The sequence below is a fragment of the Zeus faber genome (genome assembly GCF_960531495.2).
Source record: "Zeus faber genome assembly, chromosome: 15".
Lineage (NCBI taxonomy): Eukaryota > Metazoa > Chordata > Actinopteri > Zeiformes > Zeidae > Zeus > Zeus faber.
Genome location: NC_137194.1, coordinates 15,701,586 through 15,728,132, shown reverse-complemented (window position 1 = coordinate 15,728,132; position 26,547 = coordinate 15,701,586). Strand labels below are relative to the sequence as shown.

General features: G+C 44.4%; 2 protein-coding genes across 2 annotated transcripts in view; both read left to right on the top strand.

Annotated features, from left to right (window-relative positions):
* The window catches only part of plekhg5b (pleckstrin homology domain containing, family G (with RhoGef domain) member 5b), a gene marked incomplete at its 3' end in the record, with an annotated part of 53,229 nt that extends 51,459 nt beyond the window's left edge, over positions 1 to 1,770 (top strand). The window contains exon 21 of the mRNA XM_080015955.1: positions 78 to 1,770. Coding sequence (XP_079872081.1) covers positions 78 to 87 — 10 coding nt within the window. The remainder of the gene's footprint in view (positions 1 to 77) is intronic.
* Positions 1,771 to 6,234: 4,464 nt separating this feature from the next.
* LOC307241203 (ankyrin repeat domain-containing protein SOWAHA) lies at positions 6,235 to 21,523 on the top strand. The gene is made up of 10 exons (XM_080015241.1): positions 6,235 to 6,454; positions 8,762 to 8,823; positions 9,729 to 9,998; positions 11,190 to 11,252; positions 13,446 to 13,502; positions 13,962 to 14,078; positions 17,741 to 17,827; positions 18,593 to 18,665; positions 19,281 to 19,379; positions 19,461 to 21,523. Exons 1-10 carry the CDS (start codon positions 6,307 to 6,309, stop codon positions 19,631 to 19,633), a joined length of 1,149 nt encoding a protein of 382 aa, XP_079871367.1. The 5' UTR covers positions 6,235 to 6,306; the 3' UTR covers positions 19,634 to 21,523.
* The last annotated feature ends 5,024 nt before the right edge of the window (positions 21,524 to 26,547 follow it).

The window sequence follows — 26,547 nt, the reverse complement described above, 5'->3', positions numbered from 1 at the left end:
ACCATACCCGATTTTTCACTCTGGTCGTTTGTTTTGGTGCTAACTGTGTTATTTTGTGTCTTTCCTTCATCTCCTAGGGAGGTATAACCACTGGAGGACGTTCGACCAGTGCTGTGCGGCGACAATAAGGAACAACACTTGTTTTGAGTCTATGTGGATGGACTGAATTCCTATTGACACAAATGCACTCTCTCTCGCTGCCCGCTCCCCTCCTGAATAATCTTGGAACTGTCCATACCATATTTATTTGCATTGGAACAATTACAATCCCTTTTGCAGTTGAATTGGTTTCCTTTTTTTTTAATTTTATTTTTATTTTTTTGCATGGAGGGGGAGAGGCAGGGAGACGTTAACTGCTTGCACTTTGTATTAGAAGTAGCGTTAAAGGGGCTGGGACCTGAAAAGAGAGACTGTGGGGAAAGGGGTGTAGTAGGCGACATGAAGGTGCTGGCCCCCCGCGGAGGGAGGAGCCGAGGACCTCCCGACCGAACAGAACAGGCGGAGCTGGAGGGGAATCTGTACCTCAATCAAACCGAAACCGAGGAGGCCGCAGGGAAAAGGAACCTCCCGTGACGTGCTCAGTAAAACGGCGCCCGTAACATCCTAGTATTTATACAGCTCCCGGGTCACTTTGAGATAAGAAAACAGTAGAACCTTGCACAGTTGTTGTCTTTTGTTAAGTAGAAGAATCACTATGGGGTGAAATTTCATTCACAACAACACAATCGATTTGTTGTTTGCCGTGTGTGTGTGTGTGTGTGTGTGTGTGTGTGTGTGTGTGTGTGTGTGTGTGTGTGTGTGTGTGTGTGTGTGTGTGTGTGTGTGTGTGTGTGTGAATGATACACGGCCCTTGTATTCCTTGACTGAACCAAACCGATTGAGCGTCTGTGAACATGCTAGCGTGCCCAAAGATGGTAGGATCCTAAAACAAAAGAGCGGTCCCGGGCAGCCAGAGACCATTTCAGTTTCCGTGTGAGTTTCTTCTCGGCTGAACTAATGTCATTTGGTGGTGAGCTAATGAGAGGAGTTAGTTTTCCATCGGTAAGTAAAAAAAAAAAACAAAAAAAAACATGAACATGGGTTGACTAGAGGTGTTTGTTTTTTTTGAGGCGTTTCCCGCACTAAAGTATTCATGGCTTGAGCGTGCCGACACCTAAATGACACAAAACCCACACACACACACGCGAAAATGCATGAGTAACAACTTTGGATGCAGAAAAGAAGAACAAGAAAAAATGAATTCCACATTTAAGTAGTCCGTGTGTTTGGAGCACCTTTTTTTGAGGCATTTCATTGTTGTTTTTTTCTTTTACCAAGGTGACAAAGAAGCGGTTGTACAGAGGTTTGGGTTGGATAATCCGTGTAACAAGTGAACCTCCAGAGCTGTTTTCCAAGTGGAATGGCTTCTTTGTGAGGCCTAAAAGGAGTCGATTGTGGAGCTTTGACCCCCCCACTTCAATTAACACTCTCACCAAGCTTGGCTTCCGAAACCCTGGTTCCCAAATGATGCCCGAACCAAATAGGTTAACTTTGTTTACTTTAGTTTTGTTTGTAATATTTATTATGCCTGCTATGTTTTATATATAAGATATTGTTAATATTGTTTTCCTTAATGAATTGTTACGTTTTTTTGTCAGTGTAGTCTTAATGATTGTTCGTTTTTTGTTTTTTTTTTCCCTCGTCAGGCATTCATGTACTGCTATGAACCAAAATAATGTGTTGCCCCTTTCAGGAATGTCTCTTAAGTGTCTTACAAAATAATAAAAAAAAAAAAAGTACTAAAAATATTTTTTAATCCTTATTTTTGAATGTTTTAATCCATTGTAATGGAGTGATTTGAGGAGGGAGAGGCTGCATCTGGATAATGTTCGACGGGTCACACTGCGTTCTGTCTGCCTCCTGTTTGGAACGTGGACAGCCAGTAGATGGCGAAGTAACGTTGTTACATGCTGAATTCATCATCAAGAAGTACCAGTTTGGGTTTGGCACATGACATACATACTTTTATAACAGCCCGCAATTTTCATTTATTTACCCCTGAATTTAATGCCAAAAGAGGAAATAAGTCCTTTCGAGACTTAAAGACTCACCATTTCCCTTTCCGCCCGAAGAAAATCAACTCCAAAACATTTGCGGTGGTTTAAAACCAAAATGAGTTGTAGCACTCGTCCTATAATATAAATTAAATATATATATATTCGGATAAATTCTTCAACATAGACCTGTTAACCCCATATTACAACCTTTTCCCCAGAACAACGTTCAAAGGTGATGTCATCTCCTAACTCTTAGCACCTGGTGCTGATGAAGATAATAACTGCAACTTCCCTTCCGGGAGGATGAACGAAGTGTATCTGTCTGTCTGTCTCTCTGTCTTTCTTGATACCCAAGAACGCTCGATACAGGAAAGCTCCATGTGGGTTTTAGATAGTCTCGTGTGTTCCTCTTCTATCCCAGAACAAACTACAAGATGGTCTTCTCTCATCGTCCATTGTCTCAATGTCTACTTTCTAGTGATGGAAGACCACCTTCAGGCTGGTCTGAAACCCCTGCCGTGGTCCTTTCAGCCGCACTCCACCATGGAACCTGCAGTGCAACCGTGGAAGAGAGTTAAATACACCACGACTGATAACTGATGCAGTGTCCGGTGACGGTTCCTAGGCAGTGCAGTCCATGGTTGCACAGCTGTCTGTCTGTTCATCCTTTCCTCCGTTGGTTCCCAGAATTTCTCCTTCATTTCCGTCCCCCCGTCCCCCCACCGCCAGATGGACGATCTGGACTAGATGTCCTACACACGTCTCACACTTTCGTCCCGGGGGAGGGAGCCAGGGCTGACGGTCCGAGCGCAGCGCCCATGGCCAAGGTGTATTTACAGGTGATTATATCAGCTAATCGGCGGATTACAGCATGTTGAGTCCACACAAGCCCCTAATCCGCAGGCAAAAAAGCAGCGGAGTCCACTGGGATTTACCCTTTAATCTGGCCCCGGACGCATCGGCCCCCCCTCCTGCTCTCACATCTGGCCCCCGTTGGGATTTACTGTTGTAATCCTTCATTTTAAAACAATTTTATTATGCTTTACTGCTGATATGCTGGACTTTAATTATTAAAATGCAGCTTTCTATTAGCGGCGAAGTAATTACAGCATCCTCGCTCTATTAGCATGTGGCCAGTAGGAACGAGGTTGGCCCCCGTCCGGGCGGCCTCTTGTGGAGGGCAACCTCATGCAAACAGCTCTTGTCAGACACCTACAATATACTGTATAATGATATGACAAAAACGACATGACAACAAAATAATATCACTTTAGCTACAAACATATAAGCATATATAAAAAAAAAAAATTCTTGTCTCATCATTGAAGTGTTGGCTTTTGCTCATGATACGTGTCATGGCCCCCGTGCAACATCCACAGGGAAAATATTTGACATTCGAGAAACTGCCCATGTCCTTGTGTTTGCATTGACCCCGTCTGTTTAACATATTCCCAGTGCACAATGTACGTCTGCATTGTCTGTGTAAGCTCTAATGGAATCCCCCTCCCCTCCCCACACGCACACACACACACACACACACACACGTCTTCTTGCAGAGTACTTTTCTGCGGTGGCAGCAGCACCAGCAGCTGGGGCAAATGGAGGGTTAACGGCGTTGGCCGCGGCAGATGTCAAAAACCATGCTGTAAAAATGTCCGATTAACACAAAGGGGGCACTTTGTCAAATCCCGATTAAAGGAGCACTTTCATTTATTAAAACTCCGCCAATCCGCTGTACTCGTTCTGAGCGGGGGATTATAACCAGGTAGACACCATTGTCTGTCCAAACAGTCCCCCCCTCCCCCTCCCTGCTAAGCCCCACCCGCTTCCCCGGTGGCCCCCGGCACAGGGGCCGCCGGGCGGGCTGGCCGGATGCCTGCCCGTAATCTCAAAAGGGGCTTATGGGTCACTACTACCACTAGAAATTCCCATTAATCAACATCATCCCCTTTTGAGAGACTAGGTGATTGGATTTGGGACATGTTTAACAGGGGTGGAAAAAAGAGAACAGGGGACTAATGCGTGTTTACAAGGGCCGCGCTGTGAAAAGGCCCCTGGACAAGTGGCGGCCATATGGAGTGGATAACCCCCCCTCGCCAACAGCTGCCCTCTATCAGTGGCGTGCAAGGTCATTAGGGCGGCTTCGGTTTGACCTTGAAGCAATGCGCGGGCAGGCGGCTCAACATCTGGGCCCCGTCGGCTCCCACGGGCCCTCCCGCGAGCCTGCCGGACCCCCCTCGGATCGGTTCTGGCGTCAAGAGTTATGCGACGTCACAGTTGTGCACGTAAGGTCAGGCGACCTCACAGTCTTCCCCGCATCTCAGCGCGATCGCTTTGGTTTTAACAGCTTTCGTTTGACTGACCTTTTGAAGTGCTCGGATTCGCCGCACTTAACTTTTTAAGGTGCGTTTTCCATTTAACGGCCTGCTCAGCACAGCTCGAAACTGCATTTTGCAACGTCGCTCAAACCTCTTCGAAACGCATCGGACGACTCGGGGAAAAAAATGTCCTTAAAATTGATAATGTGGCGTTTATCCTCTTTGTAGTGTCTGCCGGCAGCAGCAAGGTGCTGAATCTATCCCCAGCTGCTGTCTGACATAGATTCATGCCACAAAGGCGTGACATATGTCAGCGGATCAAATGTCTTTATCCTTTATAAAAGTTGTGTTGTTTTTTTTCTCTAAATTGAGAGAGCATAAGGTTCCCCGTTTTCACGCGGCTCCTAAAATCCTCACCTCAATAATTGTATCAGCTGATAAGAAGCTTACCGTACTTTCAATATTGTCTTTTTTTTTGCGGGGATCACCTGCACAATCCTTAATGAAATGGGAGAGAAAAACCCCCCGAAACGTTCATTCAAAGAGAAGTTCAGCGCAAGGCGGCGGGGATTACAACACATTTAATATTCGCAACGCATTGACACAATTAATCTGACAGCGCATGATGCAGGATAAGACCTTTTGGGACGGGCCGTCCATTCCTGCTGTGGGAGAGGCCCTTCACCACAAAGTGACCCACAATATACCGACATTAAAACTCACTTGTGTACCAGGAACAAAGACGTTAAAGGCAACGTGTTTGTCTATTCGTCTTGTAAGAACATCATGGTGTAATGCTTTCGATTTTTTCTCTAGTCTACTGCAGGGGTTCGCCAAACTGGGGTCCGCGGCCCTTTAGGGTTCCGTGAAGGCATTGCAAGGGGTCCGCAGTGAAATCTAATTTTGATGGTTTCGATTTTTTTCTTTGACATTTCTTATGTTTTTTATTTTTTTTTCTCGCTAAGGAGGGTGGGTTTCTTTCTTGAGAGCTTTGAACTTTTTATTAGTAAAACGTAGTCGTAATTTAGGCTGATTGTAGGTCACGGCCCATATTGGTCAAGAGGCGACTTTATGCGGCTCGGATTACTTTTTGTTGAACCGTCAGAAGTATTTAATTTGACAGATTTTTCCTTCATTTTATCGACAAGACCAACAAGGTTCACTCCAATATCTTTTCTCATCGAAACCGCCATGTATTCAGCTGTGTATACCCCAATTACAAATTCGTAGATGATAACTGAATGTGAATGTTGTAATGAAAATGATTTCATTCACGATTATTATTATTTTTTTTTTCCAATTTGTTTATGTTCCAGAGGGGACCCGTCTTCAGGCCGAACCCAGGTGCACGGCGCATTGCAATGACAATTAGTTGAATCGGATCTAATCTCATGTAATCTAATCCAATTGATGTGGTTAGTTTCCCACTTTCACACAAACCACATCCTACTTTATTACAGGCAGATAAAGTGTGTGTATATATTTTTTATTATTAGAAAAAAAAAGATATATATATATATATATATATATATATATATATATATATATATATATATATATATATATTTTTTTTTTTTTTGGGGGGGGAATCCTCACCCAGATCTTAGTTTGCTATGAAGAAAAATCTGTTGTAGCACGGACGCGTTTGAATGTAACACCGAGTGAGTGGCGCCGTGTGCCCGTTATTCTACAGCGTGAAGACGCCGCGTCCCCTCGGAAGCGGGAGGCGGGGAAGGGGTTAACAGGGGCGGACTGGGTGGGGTGAGGCTGGACATGCACTACACCCGCCGCTGGAGAGATTAGCCAGGGAGACGGCGCTGTGTCCGAGGCGGGGCGGCGGGGGAGGAGGAGGAGGAGGAGGGGGCGAGACAAAAAAAAAAAAAAAAAACCCAAAAAAAACAACAAACAAACCTGAAAAACACGAGAAATCCACGACCGAACTAAGAATCTCCATGAAATGCTCCGAGATGAGCGACGTGAGTGAAGAGTCGCTGTTGGATTATTTCTACTCGGTCGGAGGCAGCTCGGGCAGAGTGAGAAACGCAGCGATGCTGAAGACCTATAAGCCTTTTATTGGCCATAATGACTTGCAGCTACGCGGTAAGTAGCGATGAATTGTGCCGACGATTTAGATGCGACGACGTGCGCCCCTCCCGGACGTTCATCACCGACACACTCGGAGTGGAGCCGCTACAGTTGTCGCTGGCGATGGACGAGTCACCGGTCACTCACTCAAGCATATGTTGGATCGTTTTTTCTTTTTTAACGTAACGGCAAATATTCATATGTTTGTTTTTTTTTTTTTTTTTTTTGTTTGTTGTTGAGACGAGGTACGGCTTGAAACCTCACGGCGGTCCTGCTCTGGGGCCTCGCTTCGTGCGGGAATAAAGCAAACATCTGGTTGACATTAAAAGCCCCGAGCCCAGATACTGCTTCATTCCGTTCATTGTGTCATTTCCTCCCCGCGGCCAGTTGGAGCTGGATGGGACCAGAACGCCACCTTCTCGCCTTCCTTTCTTCGCATCACGCTCCCTTCACTTTGATACACACCCACTCCAACTGATCGCCAGCCCCAATTGATAATATTTAGCCTCCGGGACCCCCCCAAAAGCCACATATGCTTTAGGCCAAACTCCCATGCCTGTCTGTACTGTAGTTAGGGCGATAACAGTGGAACTGTGATCACAGCATTCATTATTTTACTAATGTGTAAATCAAATAACAAGTCAAGTTTAATTTCAATTTTTTTATTTATCAATCATTTTACTGGGACATGTGGAGAACCTCTGGAATAGAACCCACAGTATTAACAATGGTTTTACTTGTGTATCGCTTTTCAATGTACTCAAGACACATCACGTCAACAAAAATAAGTCACGTAGTGAAAATACAGCGATGCAAAAATAGCAAACAAATCATACGTGAAAAAGGAAAGTGGGAGAAAAAGATATTTTCAGACATTAAAACAAAGAAAGACATTGGAACAGCATTGGAAACACAGACTTCGCAGCATTTCACCGCAGTCCCTATCTGTAGGCTCATCAGCTGCTGACTCAGTCGAACACATGACAATTGTTCACGTTGGTGGAGCCTGAATGGCTACTGTTCCTCTTTGCACCGCTCAAATAAAACCCTTTCTTCCCCCCACCCATCTCCGCATCGGCTATTGCACGATATTATCGCGTAACACGTTAATTATTTCGTTTTTGGATCTCCTGCAACCAAAGCTCACCCTAACCCAGTTTGACCTCCCGTCTCAAATGGATTTTCGAAAGTGACCTTGCGTTGCGGTGGGCAGTTTGCACGGCCCAGATGCTCGCCCGGCGCTACAGTTGTTGACAGAGGTTTTTGGAAAGCTGCTTTGATGGCGTGCCATCTGACATGGCTGTCCAATTAGGAAAATGCTTCCCGCAAAGTCACTCATAGCATGTGCTCGCAGATTTTCGTGCTAATATCTCAACGATAGCGTGTTAATCACGGCCGAGCCCATGTGTATCTGTGTGTGTGTGTGTGTGTGTGTGTGTGTGTGTGTGTGTGTGTGCTTGCGTGTGTGCGTTGCATGATTGTGTTGTGCCACTGGCTAATAAATAACCGGAGATGTGTCCACTGCTGCTCACACAAGTGAAGCCGGGGAATTCTTTTGTTGAGACACATCTAAGTGGCCGTTTCCTCTGGATTTCCTGTTGTTGTGAACGATAACCGTGCAGCTATCACCCCACAAATGTTCTTTCCCCCTCGGTCTCAGGAAAAAGGAAGTAGGTCAATTGTCCAAAGGGTTACCTTGGCATTTCAGAAATGCCCGTGCACATGGAACAATTCCAGAGCGCTCACGTATATCATGGTTGAATAGCTGCGTCGCCTTATATACATTAACCGGCATCGACTGACACCTTTTATATACAGAGGACACCGTGTTGAGTGACTCTGCTTCACTTGTTGAGACAGTGTTTTTGAATTGGTTCCCACAGGAGAGATTAGGCCTATTTACCGGCCTGAGGAGACTAAGGTTTGGCCTTTGGGGGGGGATGCAGTGTTAGATGTTTTAATCCCCGCCTGTGATGTGATGGTCAGGGAGGAGGCTTGCTTTCCGCTCTCCTCTTTGAACTTTTTTTTTTATCAGCGACATTTTTTTCCTCTAAACTGATTGTTTTTACAACTTAAGCCGAAATCCGCCTTCTCCCGGCCAGTGTCTCCAGATGCAGAAACACAACACGGCCGTTTAAAACAAACCTTAAAATCTAGCAGGGTCTGCATGTGTGGGAGGAACATATTGTTTGGGTCTATTTAGACTCATCGGTACCGTACAATATCTCTTTTCCCCCTGTCAATTGATCTTTTGATTTAGAATTAGAAGTTAGACATTTTGTGTGAGAAATTAGGTAATATATTTGTTTTCCCTTTTTCCAGCTAAATACAGGGAGGAATTCAAACTCATCATCGATAGGATTGCTGTGGTGAAATCAGAGAATGTAAGTAAACCAGATACTTTTTGAGGAACTTTTGTTGACATAGATAGTGATAAAAGAGACAAAAAACCATAAATAATTAGGTTCTCATGGCAAATATGTGATCGTGACTAAAAAAGGAGCTACTGTGTCCATTTGTTTATTTGCTACAGTGCTGTGTGTGCCCACTGGTTTCCCTTAGGGGTTATTTTTTGTAAACAGTAATTTTTACTGCTCAAAATAATTTTTCCCATATTGACTGAGGAAAATGATAATCAAAATATACTATTATTAGGGGTCCAGCCAGCAGGACTGCAACCTTGTTGTTTTTGTTCGGATATTTACTGTTATTTTTCTCCTCTGCATTTTTCCGGCTGAAGCGTCTGGCACACAGCAACCGCCGAACCCACGAACATTAAGTGTCGTTGGATTCGGGGCAGTTCAGACATTTTGTTGTCCAAGTTTGAGCTACATAGGTCTATATTTGGAGCAGGGATTTGTGAAAAACCGTTGCCAATCTATCGGAAGTAGCCGAACACTGACGGAGCGGGGCGGGCTGCGGTGGTCATCCAATTTGTTTATATGTGCAGGGTGTGACTCTGGGGGGGTTTGGCATTGGGCGAGGTGCATGGGAGCTGATGCTGTGTTTTACGGGAACTCAGAAAATTGTGACTCATGTTGGTATGAAGTAATGCTGCGTTCCATGGGAACTCTGAAAGTTTGTTTCAAATTCTGCGTTTCATGGGAACTTGGAAAACTGTAATTCGGGACTAACCTGGACCCTGTGTATTATTTATTTATTTATTTGTTTGTTTGTTTTTTTATTTATCGTACTTGAACTTGAAATCTATTTTAATATTATTATTATTATTATTATTATTATTATTATTATATGCACTTAGACCCAGAAGTATCTATCTATCAATCAGGGAGAGAAGTACCTGGTCCTGAAAAAGAAGTACAGACAACTGCTCCTGGAGCGGGACACAGACCTCCATGGGACTGAGGGGGATGGACAGAGAAACTCTAGTCCGGCGAGGATCCCTTCGCCTGCTTCCACCAGGAAGGAGCTTCAGGATGTCTCCCAGCAGTCCAACCCGAGGTCGGAGGAGGGGAGGCCTGGGAAGGTGATGTGGTGCGGGGGTTCAGGCCTCCAGCAAACCGAACAGTACTCCCCCGACGTGCCGCTATTACAGGAGGTAAATAGTATACGTTTCAAATCAGTCCTCTCATCTGCTCTATTATATTTACTAATGGTAGGGCTGGGTATTGAAATATATAGTGTGTGTGTGTGTGTGTGTGTGTGTGTGTGTGTGTGTGTGTGTGTGTGTGTGTGTAAATACACACATTTTTATGCCACAAATGGACTTTATATTATATTATTCCTTAGTACTACGGTACTAGGCATTTAATGACCAATTTTGATAGCTGTATAATCGCTCCATCCCACATATATATATATATATATATATATATATATATATATATATATATATATATATATATATATATACACACCCAAATTCACTAAAATTATATAGTAAAAATAAATTTCTTCATAGAAAGCTCGGTGAAGACATTTTAAATCAACCTTTAGCACGGTATTGCTCTTATAACAAAGAAAATTGACAGGATATTATACAATTTTAATTCAAACATTTTGAATAATGTCTGGCACTATATTGAATTGTTTATTTTTCAAAGAAAAGAAACACAGTCAAATGAGATAGAATGATCCAGAATGTTGAAGCAGTGCCCTACTTGCTGTGTCTGCTTACACTCTGTGAACGACTTTTTCTGTTTCCGCACAAGATGCTCTGTTGCTTCCCAGCTTTCAATTGTCTCTCTACCATGTGTCAGCATTTATGTCACTGCTGTGGTATTGAAATTAGACAGTGTAACAGAGTACGAGTTCACATGCCGTATAAATATTTAGTTTTGCCAAAGTTGTCTGTTTCGATCCAAGAGGCCTGTTCACATGTCTTTACGTAAAGGGCAGAGCCGTTTCCAGTTAATGCACATCTGCATTTCACCGCTATGGAAAAAAACACTGTACCTAGGTTAAATGCGCGGTAATCCGACAGAAGCACTCCCAACAACACACATTGTTTTTGTGAAGAACTGAGCATGAAAGCCTGGCTTAGAACGTATTTTGTTCTTGCAAAGTGTTCGTGCATATGATTTGCGCCGACGAGCACTAAAGGGAACATTATCTCCTCATGCACAGATGGCGAAGAAAGCACAGTTACAACAACAGATAATAAAGAAGGCTTCGTGGAGGCTTTCCATACTAGCGATTCCCAGTTTGTCCGCGTTATGATATGTCAGTGTGACTCAAATGGCCGATAATGCAGCCAACCCAAAAACTCATGCGCATGTTTTTTTTTCAGTCTCAGGAACCCTTGGTAGCCGGCGATGGAGAAGATGAAATGGACAGAGATTCTGGGTCAAAGGTTAGGTCAACTTTTACATCATTTTACTCGCAGGTAGAAGATGATAGTTATCAACCTTTCTCTGTCTCCGTGAAAACCCCGCCACTGCCCGGCTGACATTATCATGTAACACTGTAACACAACGAATGAGTCCCCTCATGTTGCGCTCACACGCCAGTACTCTCTCCAGCACCCACCAGGTGGTGCTAGCAAAATTGCCTGGATTTGAAACCAATGCTGAATTTTCAAGTGGGGGGGGGGCTTGGATGAAACAAGGTGAGACAATCTGCATTTAAACAAAGCCCTCTGTTATTATGTTAAGCAGCAGCATGTTGGAACTCATTAGAAAGATAATAATCATTTGTGCCCATTAAAGCGATTGGTATTCATCCCAGGAAAAAAAAAAAAAAGCGATGAGGAGCTTGCTTTGATGGCCTGGACAACGGACAGATGAAATATGTTAGTGTGTGAATTTAGTTCCACAATCACATTAAGTGTGCTTGGTTAAGGTATTAAACCTGCCGGTGAAATCTGGACGTAGGACACTCAGCGTATCGCATGCTGGTTCTACCGAGGATACAGTTAAGTTACACCAAGGGTCACGGTGGCACCTCGCAGTCTATCAGCATGATCGTTCTCCCTTTACTGCAGGACTTAACTCTTGGCGAAAAAAAAAAATCCTTTACACTCTCACGTATGAAGCGTGTCGTCAAAACCTTGCTGTAACGTCTTGGGAAGCTAAAAACGCAATTTGGCCCCATTTAAAACAAATTGCCACTTTTCACAGACAGATGTCTTGTTCTACACAGTTGTCATTGTTTATGTCCTTCCTCCTCTTCTTTGATTTATGGACCTCTGGGCTTCCACTTGTCTATGCAAAATCAGAACAAAGGCATAAATGTTTGAGCCACAGTTCATTTTAAAGACAGTTCCTTTTAGACTGTTTCTTTTTGTCTGTCTCTTTTCTCACACCTATTTCAGGCCTTTTAGATGTTGAAGTGCTAGATCCTCACACTATGTTATGTTATCCTGCGGCAGTTAATTTAAAGTGGAAATCCATAAGATTGTCTGTGTGGGGTGGACTACACTATAAGTCCAACGCCCCCCCCCCCCCAACACCTTGGTTTACCGTCGTCTTTGTTGTTACGGTCAAATCATTTCCTAAAACGTATTCCTTCCTATGATCAATTGATATTTGGTGGTGGACCCTGCCACCAACAACTGAAGCAAGATATAGAGGCGCACATGCATAACACCAATTTGTTGAATCGCTTTTTCTTATGAAGGGCCACCTAAAAAAAGCAGCAAATATGTGATATTTTTAAACAAAATAATCTCACGCATGACCACTTTGACATGCATTTTATTTCCAATGTCATCAAGCCTTATATCTGATGACTCTCTTTGAAAAAAATTGTCCATAGAGGCCATTTGCCAAAGTTGTTGTAACCTGTGATCTAACTCCTTTCTCCGTGCCCGGCAGTATTTTTCTTTTCTGCCTTTTATGGTCCTCAGCGAGACAGGGAAAAGTGCCAGTGTGGGATTGGCTGGATAAACACTATTCCGACCATTTTCCTGTTCAACACAGTGATATGTGACAGCGGGTGTGGGAGACATGAAAGGCCCAAGTGTTTTAACATCGTGTCCCTGTATGATCTGAGAACAATTAAGCCATCGAGGCCTCCTTCAAAAAGCACAGAGGAAGAGAAAAATTCCCATCCCGGCCCGGCCCTCACATAAATCAGCCAATGTGACACTTCTGAAGAGCGGGAGAAAGCTGTGATTGTCGGGTGTTGTTAGTTAGTTTTTTTTTTTTTTTACCCCGTTGCCAACTCGGTGACATAAACACATGGCCCGGCTGCCAGGGTGTTGTGTTTTTTAGCTCATTGCTAATTGGATTGTTGTTCATTACCCCTTGAGTGTGAAACTCTCACCTTTGTCTCGCTCTCTCGATCTGTCTGACGCCCTTTGGTCACTTCTCATCTGATGGAAAGCATCATGAGTGTGTGTTTGCGTGTGCGTCTGTGTGTGTGTGTCTACGCACTTATGTGTAAAAAAAAAAAAAAGCCATCGGCGCAGGCCTGCATGGGTGAATGTTTTGACTGGAAGCCTCTGGAGCATCGCGAATAAGTGATTCAACTGCTGGTTCTCAGATTATGCAGCTGTTGCTGTTTAATCATCTCCGTCTCTGCCCTTTAATTGTCTTCCTTCCAGTCGGAGTCGGAGCAAGACGAGGAGGGCATGGGAAGCATGGGCTCCAACGCTGTTGCTGTAAGTTCATCATCTTTTCTTCCTGCTTCACTTTGACAGGAATAGCAATGAGTTCCATTTATTTTTTCAAGATGTTTTTAAAGAGATATAAATTAGTGGCTGGAAAACCATTTTGTGGTATCGCCAAAGTACACTCTTCGTAAAAGGGCCACCCTTGGAATTACTCGAAATTCCCAGAAGTGTGCCTCACATACTGTTAGTGATGTGGTACTATGGCATCAGAGGAATGTTTTCTCCTTTTAAAGTGGGGAAAAAAGATCTCTTCAGACATTAGTGTTCCGCCACTTTATCTCGCTCTAATAGAAGAAGCCTTGGAGCTATCAAGGAAGACAGAACAGGAAGTGGATAGTACGGGTGTGTGTGTGTTTGTGTGTGTATGTGTGTGTGTGTGTGTGTGCTTGCGTGCGTGCGCGCATGCATGTGTGTGTGCCTTCATGTGTATACATGTGGCTCCACCAGCTGGACCCCGTGGAGAAGGAGTGGATCTACTCAGCCGCCTGTGCACGCGTTCCTGATCTGTCCCAGCTGCTCAGACAGGATCCCTCACTGGCCAACAAGAAGGTAGCACAGAGTTTGGTACTATGTGAATAAAGAAAGTACAATCGCAGAGTTGCAGTGTTGGCACTAATCCACTTTTATGAGGTTTAATCTATTAAGGCATCCCTAATATGCTGTTTCTGTTTTATTTTGTCGGTTGGTTTCACCAGGATTTCACGTCAGTGAGTATTGTTCCTGTTGCATATTGTGAAGATGGTGTTTTATTTCGTGAAATGTGATTTTTTTTATTTGCCATGTGACGACTTCAACTCACTGATTGCATTTGCCTTCCATGTGCCGCGATTCCTGACTCGGACCATGTCCATTGTTCTCAGGGGGTAAGTTCATTTGATGTGGCACGGACATAAAAAAAAAAAAAGATTCAGCAAAGATTTCCTGGTTGCAGAGCGTTGCTCGTTGAAGTATTGTCCATGGTTGTAAAAGCTTAATACGCAATGCGAAAGAAAAATAAAATCCCTTCCTCACTTTTTTTTCTACTTGTATAAATTTCACAAGCGCATTGTATTGAGATTTTCCCCTTAATTGTATTCTGCGAAGCCTGTGTTAAAACATCCAGATCATGCATTTCAAAGGTCCACTATCAAAAGGATTATGAAAGATAGCTTTTTAGCTCCTGTGCCCCCCTGACAACCCAAATCCTTTTATTTGTCTCCCTGTGCGCTTAAGAGATTTGAGCTCATGTTTGTTGTCCCTCCCCTGGGCCACAGTTCTCACATCGTCCCGTGGCCATGACAGACCACCTTCTAAGAGTGGCCCTAAGCCCCTGCCATCCCCACCCGGACAAGATAGCACGGCCACCATTGAAGTGCAGGGGAACGGGGAGGGGCGGTGGGGGGCGGGATTAAGGAGAGCCTTAATGTGCCACAAAGACTTCACCCACTTAAAGATAATCTGAAAGTAATAGAGCAGGCTGGGATTAATTGTAGAACAATGTTGGTCGTCTCCTCGGGAAGGTGCTAAGACCCTTTCGGGACTCTTTGAAGTCCCCTTCAGCCTTTCCCTGTTCAGCGGATCCCAACGTGCTTCGACACATCGTGTACAGAGGGGAAGTCACAGGTGGCCCCACGCCTTTCCTTCTCAGAAATGCAAGTTGATGATAAGAAGTCAGTGTTGTCCTGACTTGATTCGGCTATGCGCTACGGCCCTGTACTACGTAACAGGCTTCAAACCCCTTCTAGTCAGGAATGGAGAGCTCACCGATTGGCTCCTAGCTTCCGGGGTGATCTCGGTGGTCCCGTTGAGGGCAAATATCAAGGAAACACATGGGTTCATAGTCATGTGAGGCTTTTGGGATTCCATAGGAAATTCATAGCGAATTGCTGAAGTACAAGTTTAATGGTCAACTTGAATCTGGAATCTGAACATGTACCAACAACAACAACAGCACCGACTCTGCTAATCGCTTCCGGTCTCGCACCGTTTTTCATCTCTCTCTCTCCTTCTCTCCTTTCTTCCTGGTTTCTTGGTTGGTGTCCTCACTACGTGCCCCGGCCGCTCCCGCTGTGCTTCTACAGTTTGTAAGTACATCGTTCCCCCATCACTCCTTTCTGTCTTCCTGTGGTCAGTCGGGCACACCGGCGGCCATTGTGTTCCCGTGTCGGCTTGTCCATTAGCTCGTCTCAGCCTCACCGGGGGGTGCAGGGGAAGGGCGGGGGACGCAGGAGTCGTCCCCCGGGTGGTGGTCGGTAGGTGTGGGCCGGGGGGGGGCAGGAACAGGAAAAAGGGAGTCGGAACACAGCATCCTGTTCGGCCTCGTCCGTCTCCCTCGCCCACCGGGACGCCGGGCACGCCGCCTGTCAAACGGACCGCGTCGTCAATCTTGTCTGCAGGGCGGCGGAACAAAAGAGGTTCCAGACGACACCCGTCACAGGCCGTCCCTCAGACAGTGCAGGGTCAACCGCCTTTTTTACAATTTTTATTTGGATACAACGTTTAATTTTCCTCATGTCAGTCACTCCAAACCATCCGACGCGGTTGTTGCGGAGTCGTTTTTTTCGGCGCGACGCTTCAAAGGGCCGCAGTTTAGGGAACGTAATCCTCAGGGGTTCTCGGCGCGGCGTTAAAACCTTTTCTTTGAGATTAAGGGCCAGGTGTCGTGTTCGGGGGCGGGGGCTGTAGCATGTAACACGAGACGGGGAGAGAGAGAAACCAGAGCGCTGTTTGTGGAAGGGACGCCAGATTGGAAACATTTTCTATTGGAATAGAAAGGGGTCCAATTAGTTCAGGGCCCTCGCTCTAGATGGCTCGTACCTCATTTTCCTTCATAACCCTTAAAATTATTCACCAAGGTGAACTTCCCCTCTTTGTTTTTTTGCCGCCTTTTGGACTTTGGAAGTCATTTAAAAAGCACTAACATGTGTTTTTGAAGGTACTATAGGATATGAGGGGAAAAAAATACAGTTTCTTTCTATATTCTATACATTTTTTTATTCAAATTAATAGAGTTAGTAATAGAGGAATTTTGTGAACGGAGTAATTTTTTATTAAAGGTAGATCACATAAACATGACGGTCTTCACCAATACCAATACCATTCAGAATAAATGATTTGTGGTTGATGATTTCACAAGTTCACACCCAGTGAAACAATTTCATTAAAGCGTTAATTTGAGGATTATTTATTTTCACCCTTTGATTTACTTTCAAAGTGCGAAGGTCTGACTAGCGGGGGGAGCGGGGGTGGGGGGAGCGTCTGCGACACCTTGTCCGCTTTCACCTGTTGAAAGCCCGTAATTACACCGCCCAAAGTATGTAGCGACAAGGGCAGCGCTGTTGATCCCAGTTTGCGCTGCTTAACGCGCCGGCAGGTGGATATGGTTGATGTGGTATTTGTAATGCCCTACCAGAATGTTCGCGCGTGCGTGTGCGTGTGCGTGTGTGTGTGCGCGTGTGTGTGTACATACGTGTACGTGCGTGCATGGTAAATCTGCCTGTGTGTGTGTGTGTGTGTGTGTGTGTGTGTGTGCGTGCGTGCCGGCGTGCGCAGTGGGAGTGACGTGCGCTGGCAGTAGTGTTGTGATGCCTGGGTGGGTCTAACCCTCGGCAGGTCACACCAACATCATCAATCTTCCCCCCGTGACAGGCCGCCGGGCCCCCCCACCGTGGCCACAGCGCTGTGTTGTTTTGTAATTAGGCGCCGTTAGATGGCAGGAAACCATCCCTCTCTCGCTCTCCCTCTCTCTCTCTCTCCCTCCATCCCATCATCCCTCCATCCCACCATCCCTCCGCTCCCTTCTGTGCACAGCTGGCCCCTCGGCCCTCGGACGGCCAATAGGAGCCGTCCGTTCCCGCACGGCATGGCTCACACTACTTGTTAGCGCCGTTGACTGATAACTGATAGTATCGGTGGTGTTATAGTCATTAACAAATACATACAAATGTAAATATAACTCCCGATTTTTTGTAGATATTTGCTCTGAAATGTAGTGGAGTAAAAGTCAAAAGTCTTTGCAACTCAATATGCTTAATTACAGATACTGGGGAAAAAAAGTACTTAAGTACAGTCAAGGAATGTTTTGTGAAGTCCAACAACTGTATTTGTCTTACGACATAAACCTATGAAACTGAAGCACGCGGCGCAAACTTCGTGCTTTTCTTTTTCTTTTTTTTTAATTTAAGACGAATGAGACGTATTTTACCAAAACCATCCGCTAACCAATCGCCTCTCCATCTTGCGCACAGACGGCTTTGCACTGGGCGGCGAAACACGGCAAGGAAGACATGGCCACTCTGGTGGTCGGCGCCGGGGCCGACGTCAACACCAAATCAGTGAGTTTTATTTGAGTGATTTTTCGACACGCTATCGTTCGTCCTCTCACACCCGTGCGTACAGTACGTGAGCTTCACTTCCAGACCACTGATTTTCCTTCTCTCCTTTAGCACGTGAGTAGCCGCTCTTTCGCCGACATGCTCACCAGCAGGAAGTGATTTGGTATGTAAGTCGTTAAATTTGATCAAATAATAAAAATCATTTTTAAACAAACCCTCTCAGCCTGATGTAATGAACGTCCCCTAAATGACCAGTGTGCGGGTCCAGCTGTGTAAATGTGTTGCGGCGACCGCCGCCGTGCTAATAAATCATGTCACGTCACGTTAATTGTTTCCCCAAAACACTGTCTTGTATGTGCCGTCGCGTCCCCGTCAGAGAATATAGCAATTTTCACAGAATTACTAACCAATTATGTTTGTATCATTATCTGGTGTTGCCATAACCTCTGCTAATTTGTATGTTCTCTCCCTCCCGTGTTTTCCTTGGCTGTGTTTTGGCGCGGGGACCTCCAGGGGGTACGTGTTTCACCCTTTCCAGACACTTCTTTCCACAGTTTGCCGCCTGAGCTTTCTGCACAGTAAAACAAAAATGTCAAAGCTCAAATCATTTTTCGGCAATTTTAACCCTCTCTCGGCGTGACGGGGGTTGTGCGCCGCAGGTGCCAGTCGGCAGTTAACGGTTTTTACACAAGTGCTCCGACTTATTTGGAGCGTTGTATGTTCTCTTCCTTCCTTTTCTTTCTGACACGTTTTTTGCTGTTTCAGGGATACACGCCCTTACACATCGCAGCGCTACACGGCCATCGACACATTCTGGAGCTTCTCATTGGAACGTATGGTAAATAGGTGACGATAGGAGCTTTACCGAATCCGGCTTCTTACCGGGCCCTTGAGGTGCTTGAAGTGCTTGAATTTCGTCCTTGGAAATGTAATTACTGTAACACCTTGAAAAAGGCCGCTTTTGTGCTGAAGCGCTGGAAAAGTCCTTGAAGAAAACGGGATCATTGAAAACCTGTGATATTTCCCCTGGTTTTGTTATTCAAATCGTAACGTAATAATATTTCCAGAATCGCTTCTTATGACCGAGATGCCAGGGAAATGTAAATGGAATCCAGCACGGTTGGAAATAGACATAATAATAGATGAGAATGAGATGAATAATAGATATATAGATAATAGTAAATAAATAATAGACAATGACATTAAGATTATTTAATATTTAAAATAATAAAATGGTTATATTTGTTTTGCAGTGCTTAAAAAAGGTACTTGAAAGTCCTTGTATTTCATTTTGTAGTGCCAGAATGAACCCTGGAGAATTGTGGTTATAGCTAAACTTCTAACCTTAATTTCACACCCAGCTTCTGCATCAAGTTAAAAAAAAAAAAAAAAAAGTGCCACGGAAAATGTCTATCGTTTGTCCAATTTACCCAATTTATTTCCCCCCCGTCAGGAGCCAAAGAAAACCTCAGGGACTACAGCGGCCATCTTGCCAGCCATTACCTGAACGCCAAAGAGCGTGAGGCACCAGAAGAGGAAACCCATGAGATACGTGAGTGCGGTCATCGGAAGAATCCAGACGGCGAAATGTACGCGGGAAAAATTCTCACCCGTCACTTGCCTGCGTCTTCAGAGTTCCACGTCACCCAGGTGAGGGAGCGCAACCGGAACAGGAAGCTGCCGTCGCTCTTCCAGTCCAAGAAGAAGTGGGGCTCGGCCGAGGAGCTGGCGCCGATAGAGGAGGAGAGGTCAGCGCCGCAGCAGCTCATGCTGCCGGCCTTCAGACCCAGAAAGTTCTCACGATAAACAGCGCCATGAGTTTGGGACTCCCAAAAAAAAAAAAAAAAACACACACACACACACACACACACACACAGGTAGTTGGGATTATGTCAATTTATATGGAATGAAAATTGGAGAATCATGAGAGTAAATGGGGAGATGCATATGAGATATTTTACAATTTGAAGTCAGCATTTTTACGAGGACGCTAAATGATGAGGATAAAATTGTGAGATTATGAGGACAATTATGAGGTGACTTGTGAGGACGCGGAATGGGTCCTGACGATCCCGACGTCCTGTTAATGCTGGGCGTGTTCAGGTGTGTTGTCCTTTCATTTAAGGCATATACACACACGCACACACACGCACACACACAAAAACGTTAACATGTATGCTAACCTAATTGCACAGAGGTAAGCATGCGTCCACACAAAAGCCCCTTCCCCACTTGCACTGAAAGCCGTAAATCTGCCGTCAGTGTTCCGCATTGGCCTCATGTGGGAATGGGAGCCGGTGTCGATGTTCCGTGAAAGTCGCTTCGTAATTATCCCCACTCTCGACCTAGTATAATTTCCGGTAAAATTCCAGTACGCCTGTGAATGGAAGTGGGTGGGAATGGAAGCAGTACAATCGCCGTGAAGTAGCGGTGGAGCCAAGTCCAAATAAGGCAGAAATAGTTTTGCAAATATTTGAAAAATGTATTTGTTTTCGGAAAGAAAAAAACAAAAATACATTCCGGGGAAAAAAAGTGAGTCCAATCCGGAGCCGCGGCGCTCAGCTGCAAACATGAGAAACTGAAACACGTCCAGTCTCTACGGAGACAGGTCTTTATGCTCTTAAATTGAATTATTTTTCTTCTTAAACATGCCGCTCAGACACTAGACGTTTCTTTTACAGTTGGGGATGCAAAACGGGTGGAGAACGTGGGACAGGTTGGAAAATGATCACAGCGATTCATATTGCGTCCGGGTACGGGGGCTCTGTCCCGGCTCCGTCAGCGGAGGGAAATGTCATTCCGGGAGGGGAGGCGAGGCGCCGGTCTCTGAGAGCCAGGAAAAAATAAAATAAAAAAATAAATTCCGACCGTACGCCCGTTGCCAACAGATTGTCCAAACCATCACATCTACACCGGACGTAACGTACCAACACTAAACCATGACGTACCGTATCCGTAACCGTCATCTAATGTGGACTCCATACGCAACCTTTCCATAGGAGGCCAATGTGGGAATGACAACCTGCTGGCTTTGCCGGATATTATTTATACAGCAATGTTGCGGATTCCATGTGGGAAAGGGGCAAAAAATGAAAAAAAGACTCAGAGGAACTTGGTGGACGAGTTAATTCTGTCAGTGCTTTGCTTTGATAATATGAATATTTATGCGTACTAAAGGACTATTTTACTATTCTGTTTGTTACTAAGTGTTTTAAAGCATCTATTTTCATTACGTTTTCCCAATTCGCTTTTTTTTTTTTTCAGGCGGTGAACAAATCTGACGAGCGGGTATCGAGCACGTTAGGCCCCTATCTAGGAGCAAAATCAGTTCTCAGCCAAAGAAACATTCCGGCGGCGATGCTGAACGTTAAAACGTGCGCCGTGACGACGGCTGAGGTGCCGCGGCATGCTTTACCAGTTTGTAGAAGGGGCTGGAAGTCGTTCTCGGCGGGAGAGACAGTATTACCTTTTTGCACTTTCATTTAAATCGAGGCAAGACGGCAGCAGGCGCTCGGCATAGCTCATTATTTGCTCGCTCGCGGCGTCGTTTTACGGATTTGTTTTGTTTCGTTTTGTTCAAACTCGATGTGTCGCTTCATCTTCACAAGTGCTGTCCTCTGTTGCACCTCGTTTTTGCACAATGACAACAAATTTGCCAATGTTTTTTTGGGTTATTAAATCTCATTTTGTACCTGGTGTAGACGCTCATCCTTTATGTCCCAACACATTACAGGAAATGTTCGTAGTATATTTTCATACACGAGGGCAGTTCACATTCACATCAGGCATCGAAGACATTATATAAGACCAAAGTAGATGATAAAATAAAGCAAATAAAGCATCGAAGTGCAATTTAAAACAGGCTAAACCCAACTAGAAACTCAGTAGGACTGTTACTACACACTGAGGAATTAAAATGTAAAAATTTAAAAAGTGTATTAAAAGACAAATGTTTAAAGTGCACTTTAAAGTTGTCTGATTAATAGTTCAGCTTACATGCTTTGCAATAAAATACAATTTATCACTACTTTGACTGTGTTTGGACGTGACTAGATATTAAGGGACCGTGTGACCTGGCCTTTCCCACTCTGTTCTACCCCGTTTTCGCTGAACGGAAATGGATCGTGTAATATTGCTGGTTTTTTTTTCTTCTTTTTTTAAGTATTTCAATAGAATGTTTTATTTTTTTTCTCGGTTGTTTTTTTTTCTTAATCTGCCTTTGATCTGACTTCAACCACCTGACTTTGTGGGGCTACAGATGGAGTAAATATGGGCCCTGCGAACTCTCCATACGGCTTTAGACCCTAATACCTGATTAGTTGAAAAGGGCAGCACTTTTTTGGGTCTTAGATATCAGAAGACACAGAGGGGAACAGAGGCAAGTGTTTTTGTGTTTCATTTTTGAAGGAGTGGGGGGGGGGGGGTGCGGCGGTGCTAGGAGGGATAAGAGGGAGTTTCTGTAATAGATACTTATCTTACTGCCCTCAAGCCCCTCAAACAAAGTCCCCCTCTGAAGAGATTATATCCCGGGGAGGGCACATTAACTCTAATCCCATGCTTTGAGGCCTAGCCCCTCACCCCTGCCCCCCATACCACCCTCTGCCCCACTTATTCCCACCCCTTCTGTTGTGGGGGGCTACCTTGTATCTGCTGCGTGTTAAGGAGGGCCTGTGGCTACACGTTTGGTGTGTGTGTGTGTGTGTGTGTGTGTGTGTGTGTGTGTGTGTGTGTGTCTGTGTGCGTGCGTGCGTGCGCGTGTGTGTGTGTGTGTGTGTGTGTGTGTGTGTGTGTGTGTGTGTGTGTGTGTGTGTGTGTGTGTGTGTGTGTGTGTGTGTGTGTGTGTGTGTGTGTGTGTGTGTGTGTGTGCGGGCCAGGGGGAGGAGCGAGTGCTTCAATAGCACACTGGCTCTAATGAAAAGCATTGAGGGGTGCATACTGCTGTGTAACTGATTCCCTCTCTCTGAAGAGATTAGGAGCTACATTGTTGGTTTGGTTGCTCATTTCCATGAGAGCACTGCCTCCCACCAGCAGCGGCGTGGCATTGTTATTTTGAGTTGGAAACACAGAGCCCAATGTCCCCAGCTTCCTTGTAGCCATTGTTTCAGGAATAGGCCCAAATGTAGATGTCACGTCACAGATTGCCAATAGCCTCATTAGCCGCCCTCTGTGAGGCCTGAGAGGGAAAATAAAAAGATACTGTATATGTACTGAGGTTTGTTGGGCTGTAAGTTTATGTGCATTGGCGCAAAGGAATAGTTTAATTACAATCATCCTGCTCATTAGAAAAACACACTTGAAACATGCTCCAAGGATTTTCCATATCCCACGGCACGTTGAAGCCATTGCAATACTTGTCACAAGTGGTATCAGTTCATTTCCGTAATGAACACCATGCAGGGCCTGGAGACCAGTATCCTGGTCCAGGCGACATATGTGTCCCCACAGCGGGGGTCCCGGTGCCTGAGTCTGGCTGTGTGTGTGGCTGTGTGCGGCCCACTAACAAGCTGATACGCAGCAACGAGCACACCCGGGGGATGGTGGGGGTGGGGGGGGGGTTCTGGTCCCGGCCGGGCCGGGGGAGAGCGGGCCGGAGTTCCATCCACTTCGGAGCTCACCGGGGTGGACCGGCGGACCCCGGCGGCGGGCCCAGCTGTCACACTGTCCGTCACCGGCTAACGAACGCCGCCTGTCACTCACCCAGCGGCGGGCCGTCAATCAGCGCACACCCGGGAGGGAGCCGGGAGGCGGGCCGCCGGCCGCTCGCAAACAAAGGCATAGTCACATTTGCAAGCGGTTTCAGCGCCACTACTACTTTCAAAGAATGATAGAGTGGGCCTGATAAGAGTAATGACAAAGGACAAAGAGGGGGCGGGGGGCCCTTGGAAAGAGGGGGGACAGATAGTAAAGAGGTGGGAGAACTTGATAACATTCACGCTTTGTCTACATCTCCCCATTTGTGTTGGTGTCCCAGGAAAATCCCATTAAGCAGGAGAATGGGAGGTCTAGCAGGAGACCATTATACATACCACTCTCCTCAGATTATGCAGGAAGTCTTGTTAAGGTTTTTTTTTTCTGCTTTGTTATTCCATTCTGTTAGTAAATAGACGAAAGCAAAAAAATTCACTTTTCTAGATTAACCGACACACAATGCTTCAAAAAGACAATGAAAGTTCAGTGTTCAAGAGACTGTCCACCTGACCATAAATACTTTTTATAATACTTAATATGAAGAATTGTGTTATTGTAAAAAAATATATATATATAATCTCTTTTTTGTTTTCAAATTCATGCACAACTTTCCATTACACATATCTAAAAGAGAAATGAACTCCCACACACACACACACAAACACAGACAAAAAAAAAAGTCAACTACCAACATTGCCTCTCCTCGTATCTTGGCTGAGCAAAGATAAACTAACAAGAAAAAGGTGTTGGGGGTTCTGTGGATTCTCTGCAGGCTTTTGTAGTGTGTTTCACACCTAGCTAGGAGCCGTTCTAATGACATGCTTTGGCCCTTTGTGGCCTCACAGGCAGGTGATGGCCCATAATTGAGGTCACACATAAGCCCATTGTTCCCAGCGCTTCATTAGCCCCTTGTCTCGTCGTCCAGGAATTTTTCCAAAAACCAAGAGGGCCACACTTAGCGGGGTGGAAATCTTTGATATGCAGGAAATTAACCACATATAAAAACGAATAAATGGCGGCGCGTCGGGACAGGGCCTGGTCTCATCAGAGCTGGAGGATTCCGTCCCCTCTCCGTCCCGGGGTCCGAATGCCGCCGCCATCGTCCATTTGGTCGCTTCTCCGCTCGGCCAACGACCGACATCCTGAGGAGCCGACGCCGACGATGGGGACCTGTCGGAGCGGGGGCCACACCTGCCTTCAGCCGAGCCGTCGAAAAGAGGAAGGAAAGAAAAGACGCCGCGGGGGACAAAGGCCCCCGGCCCTGAGCTGTTTGCACGGGGAGATGGAACCTGATGATGCTGGAAGCCTCCGGCTCTCTGCCATTGTAGCCGTTGTACAAATTTGCTCTAGGCCCTCGGGACCCCACCCGAAATGCCCCCTTCTCCCTCTCCACCAATACCACTTTTTTTTTTTTTTAAATCTCACTCTATCTACCCCCAGCATGGTTTCTGCCTCTAACCCCCTCAATCTCTTGCTTCCCCATTCTCTCACTTTGTTTGTTGTTCTCTCTTGTTTTTCCTCACCCTTCAGGTGGACAGGGGTTTTGTTTTTCCTTCGCCCAGTTCAAATTTAGTCCGAGTTTAATGGAATTAGTCCGATTTGCAGGAAATCCTCATCCAAAGAGTTAATTGACGCAATTTTTGCTAACTATTATGTGTTATGCGCACAGCAAAGCAACGGAATTGCCATGGGCCTCTGAATAAAAAATATCCATAATAACTTTGGTCACTTTGGTAGAGCTGAGCTGATACATGCAATTCATTCACAGCCCAATTATAGATTGTGTTATAAAATGACAAGCACAGCATCAACAACCAAAACAACAACACAAGTTTGATATTGGTTTGTTTGATAACAATGACGTGTATAAGTTGTCTTAAAAATGTAGTCATAAAAAACAACAAACAAGTTAACATATTTTGCCTGCTCCAATTACTATTTATAATAGTACTACTACTACTACTACTACTGCTATTATTACTACTACTACTACTACTACTACTACTACTACTACTACTACTACTAAGAAGAATATAGATCAAAATACAACTACTACCAATAATAATTAAAATAATAAGATGACTACTACTACTACTACTTCAGCACAATTTAATAATAATAATTATACTCGTACTACTTTTGACTATACTTTACTATACTATACTATCCTGAAGTTCCCCAATCAATAAAGTGTCTTACTACTACTGCTGCTGCTAGTACTACTTCTACAACTTATACCAATGCCATTACTAATATTAATAGGATGGGTACTACTACTCTATGTAGTAATAATAACAATAATGATTATAGTAATAATAAAAATAAACAATAATTATAATATTAATAATAGCTGTAGTAATAATAATAATAATGATTATTATTAAATTATTAAAATTATTATTATTATTGTGATTACTATAATTATAGTAATAATAATACAAATACTAGTAATAATAATAATAATAATAATAATAATCACAGTAATAATAATGATCACAGTAATAATAATTATAATTATAACAATTAAAAAAAAATAATAATAATAATAAAAATCAGCTGTGGTTGAAGTTCTTGTTCTGGTGGAGGAGGGTGGAGTGGAATGACAACCTGCTATCTTTAACCCCCCCCCACATTAGCATCTGTTATCCCATAATTATCATACACATTAGTCAACACCTGTTTCACTTAGCTGCCTTTAATTAGAGACATTGAAACAAAAGCCCAGAGCCATAACAAAACCATCCGACATGTAAAGGAGGTAAAAGAAACCTCCATTCATCCCATTTATCTCTGCTTTCGGACCGTTTTACCTGACGAAATTTCGCAATATATTTTTTAATAAAAAATTATATAAATCAATTTAAAAAAGAAATATATATATATATGTATATATATATTTATGTATATAATGTATGTATATAATGAGAAATATCGAATAAAAATGATTAAAATAGTTTACATAGATTATTTTTCCGTTAATAAACTCAAATAACAATAATAACAAAAACAATAATAATAATAACAATAATAAT

Coding starts and splice junctions, on each gene's coding strand:
- LOC307241203 (XM_080015241.1), top strand. CDS start 6,307: ATGAAATGCTCCGAGATGAGCGACGTGAGTGAAGAGTCGCTGTTGGAT. Junction 11,253..13,445: donor ACAGAGATTCTGGGTCAAAG/GTTAGGTCAACT, acceptor TCTTCCTTCCAG/TCGGAGTCGGAGCAAGACGA. Junction 19,380..19,460: donor AGAGGAAACCCATGAGATAC/GTGAGTGCGGTC, acceptor CTGCGTCTTCAG/AGTTCCACGTCACCCAGGTG.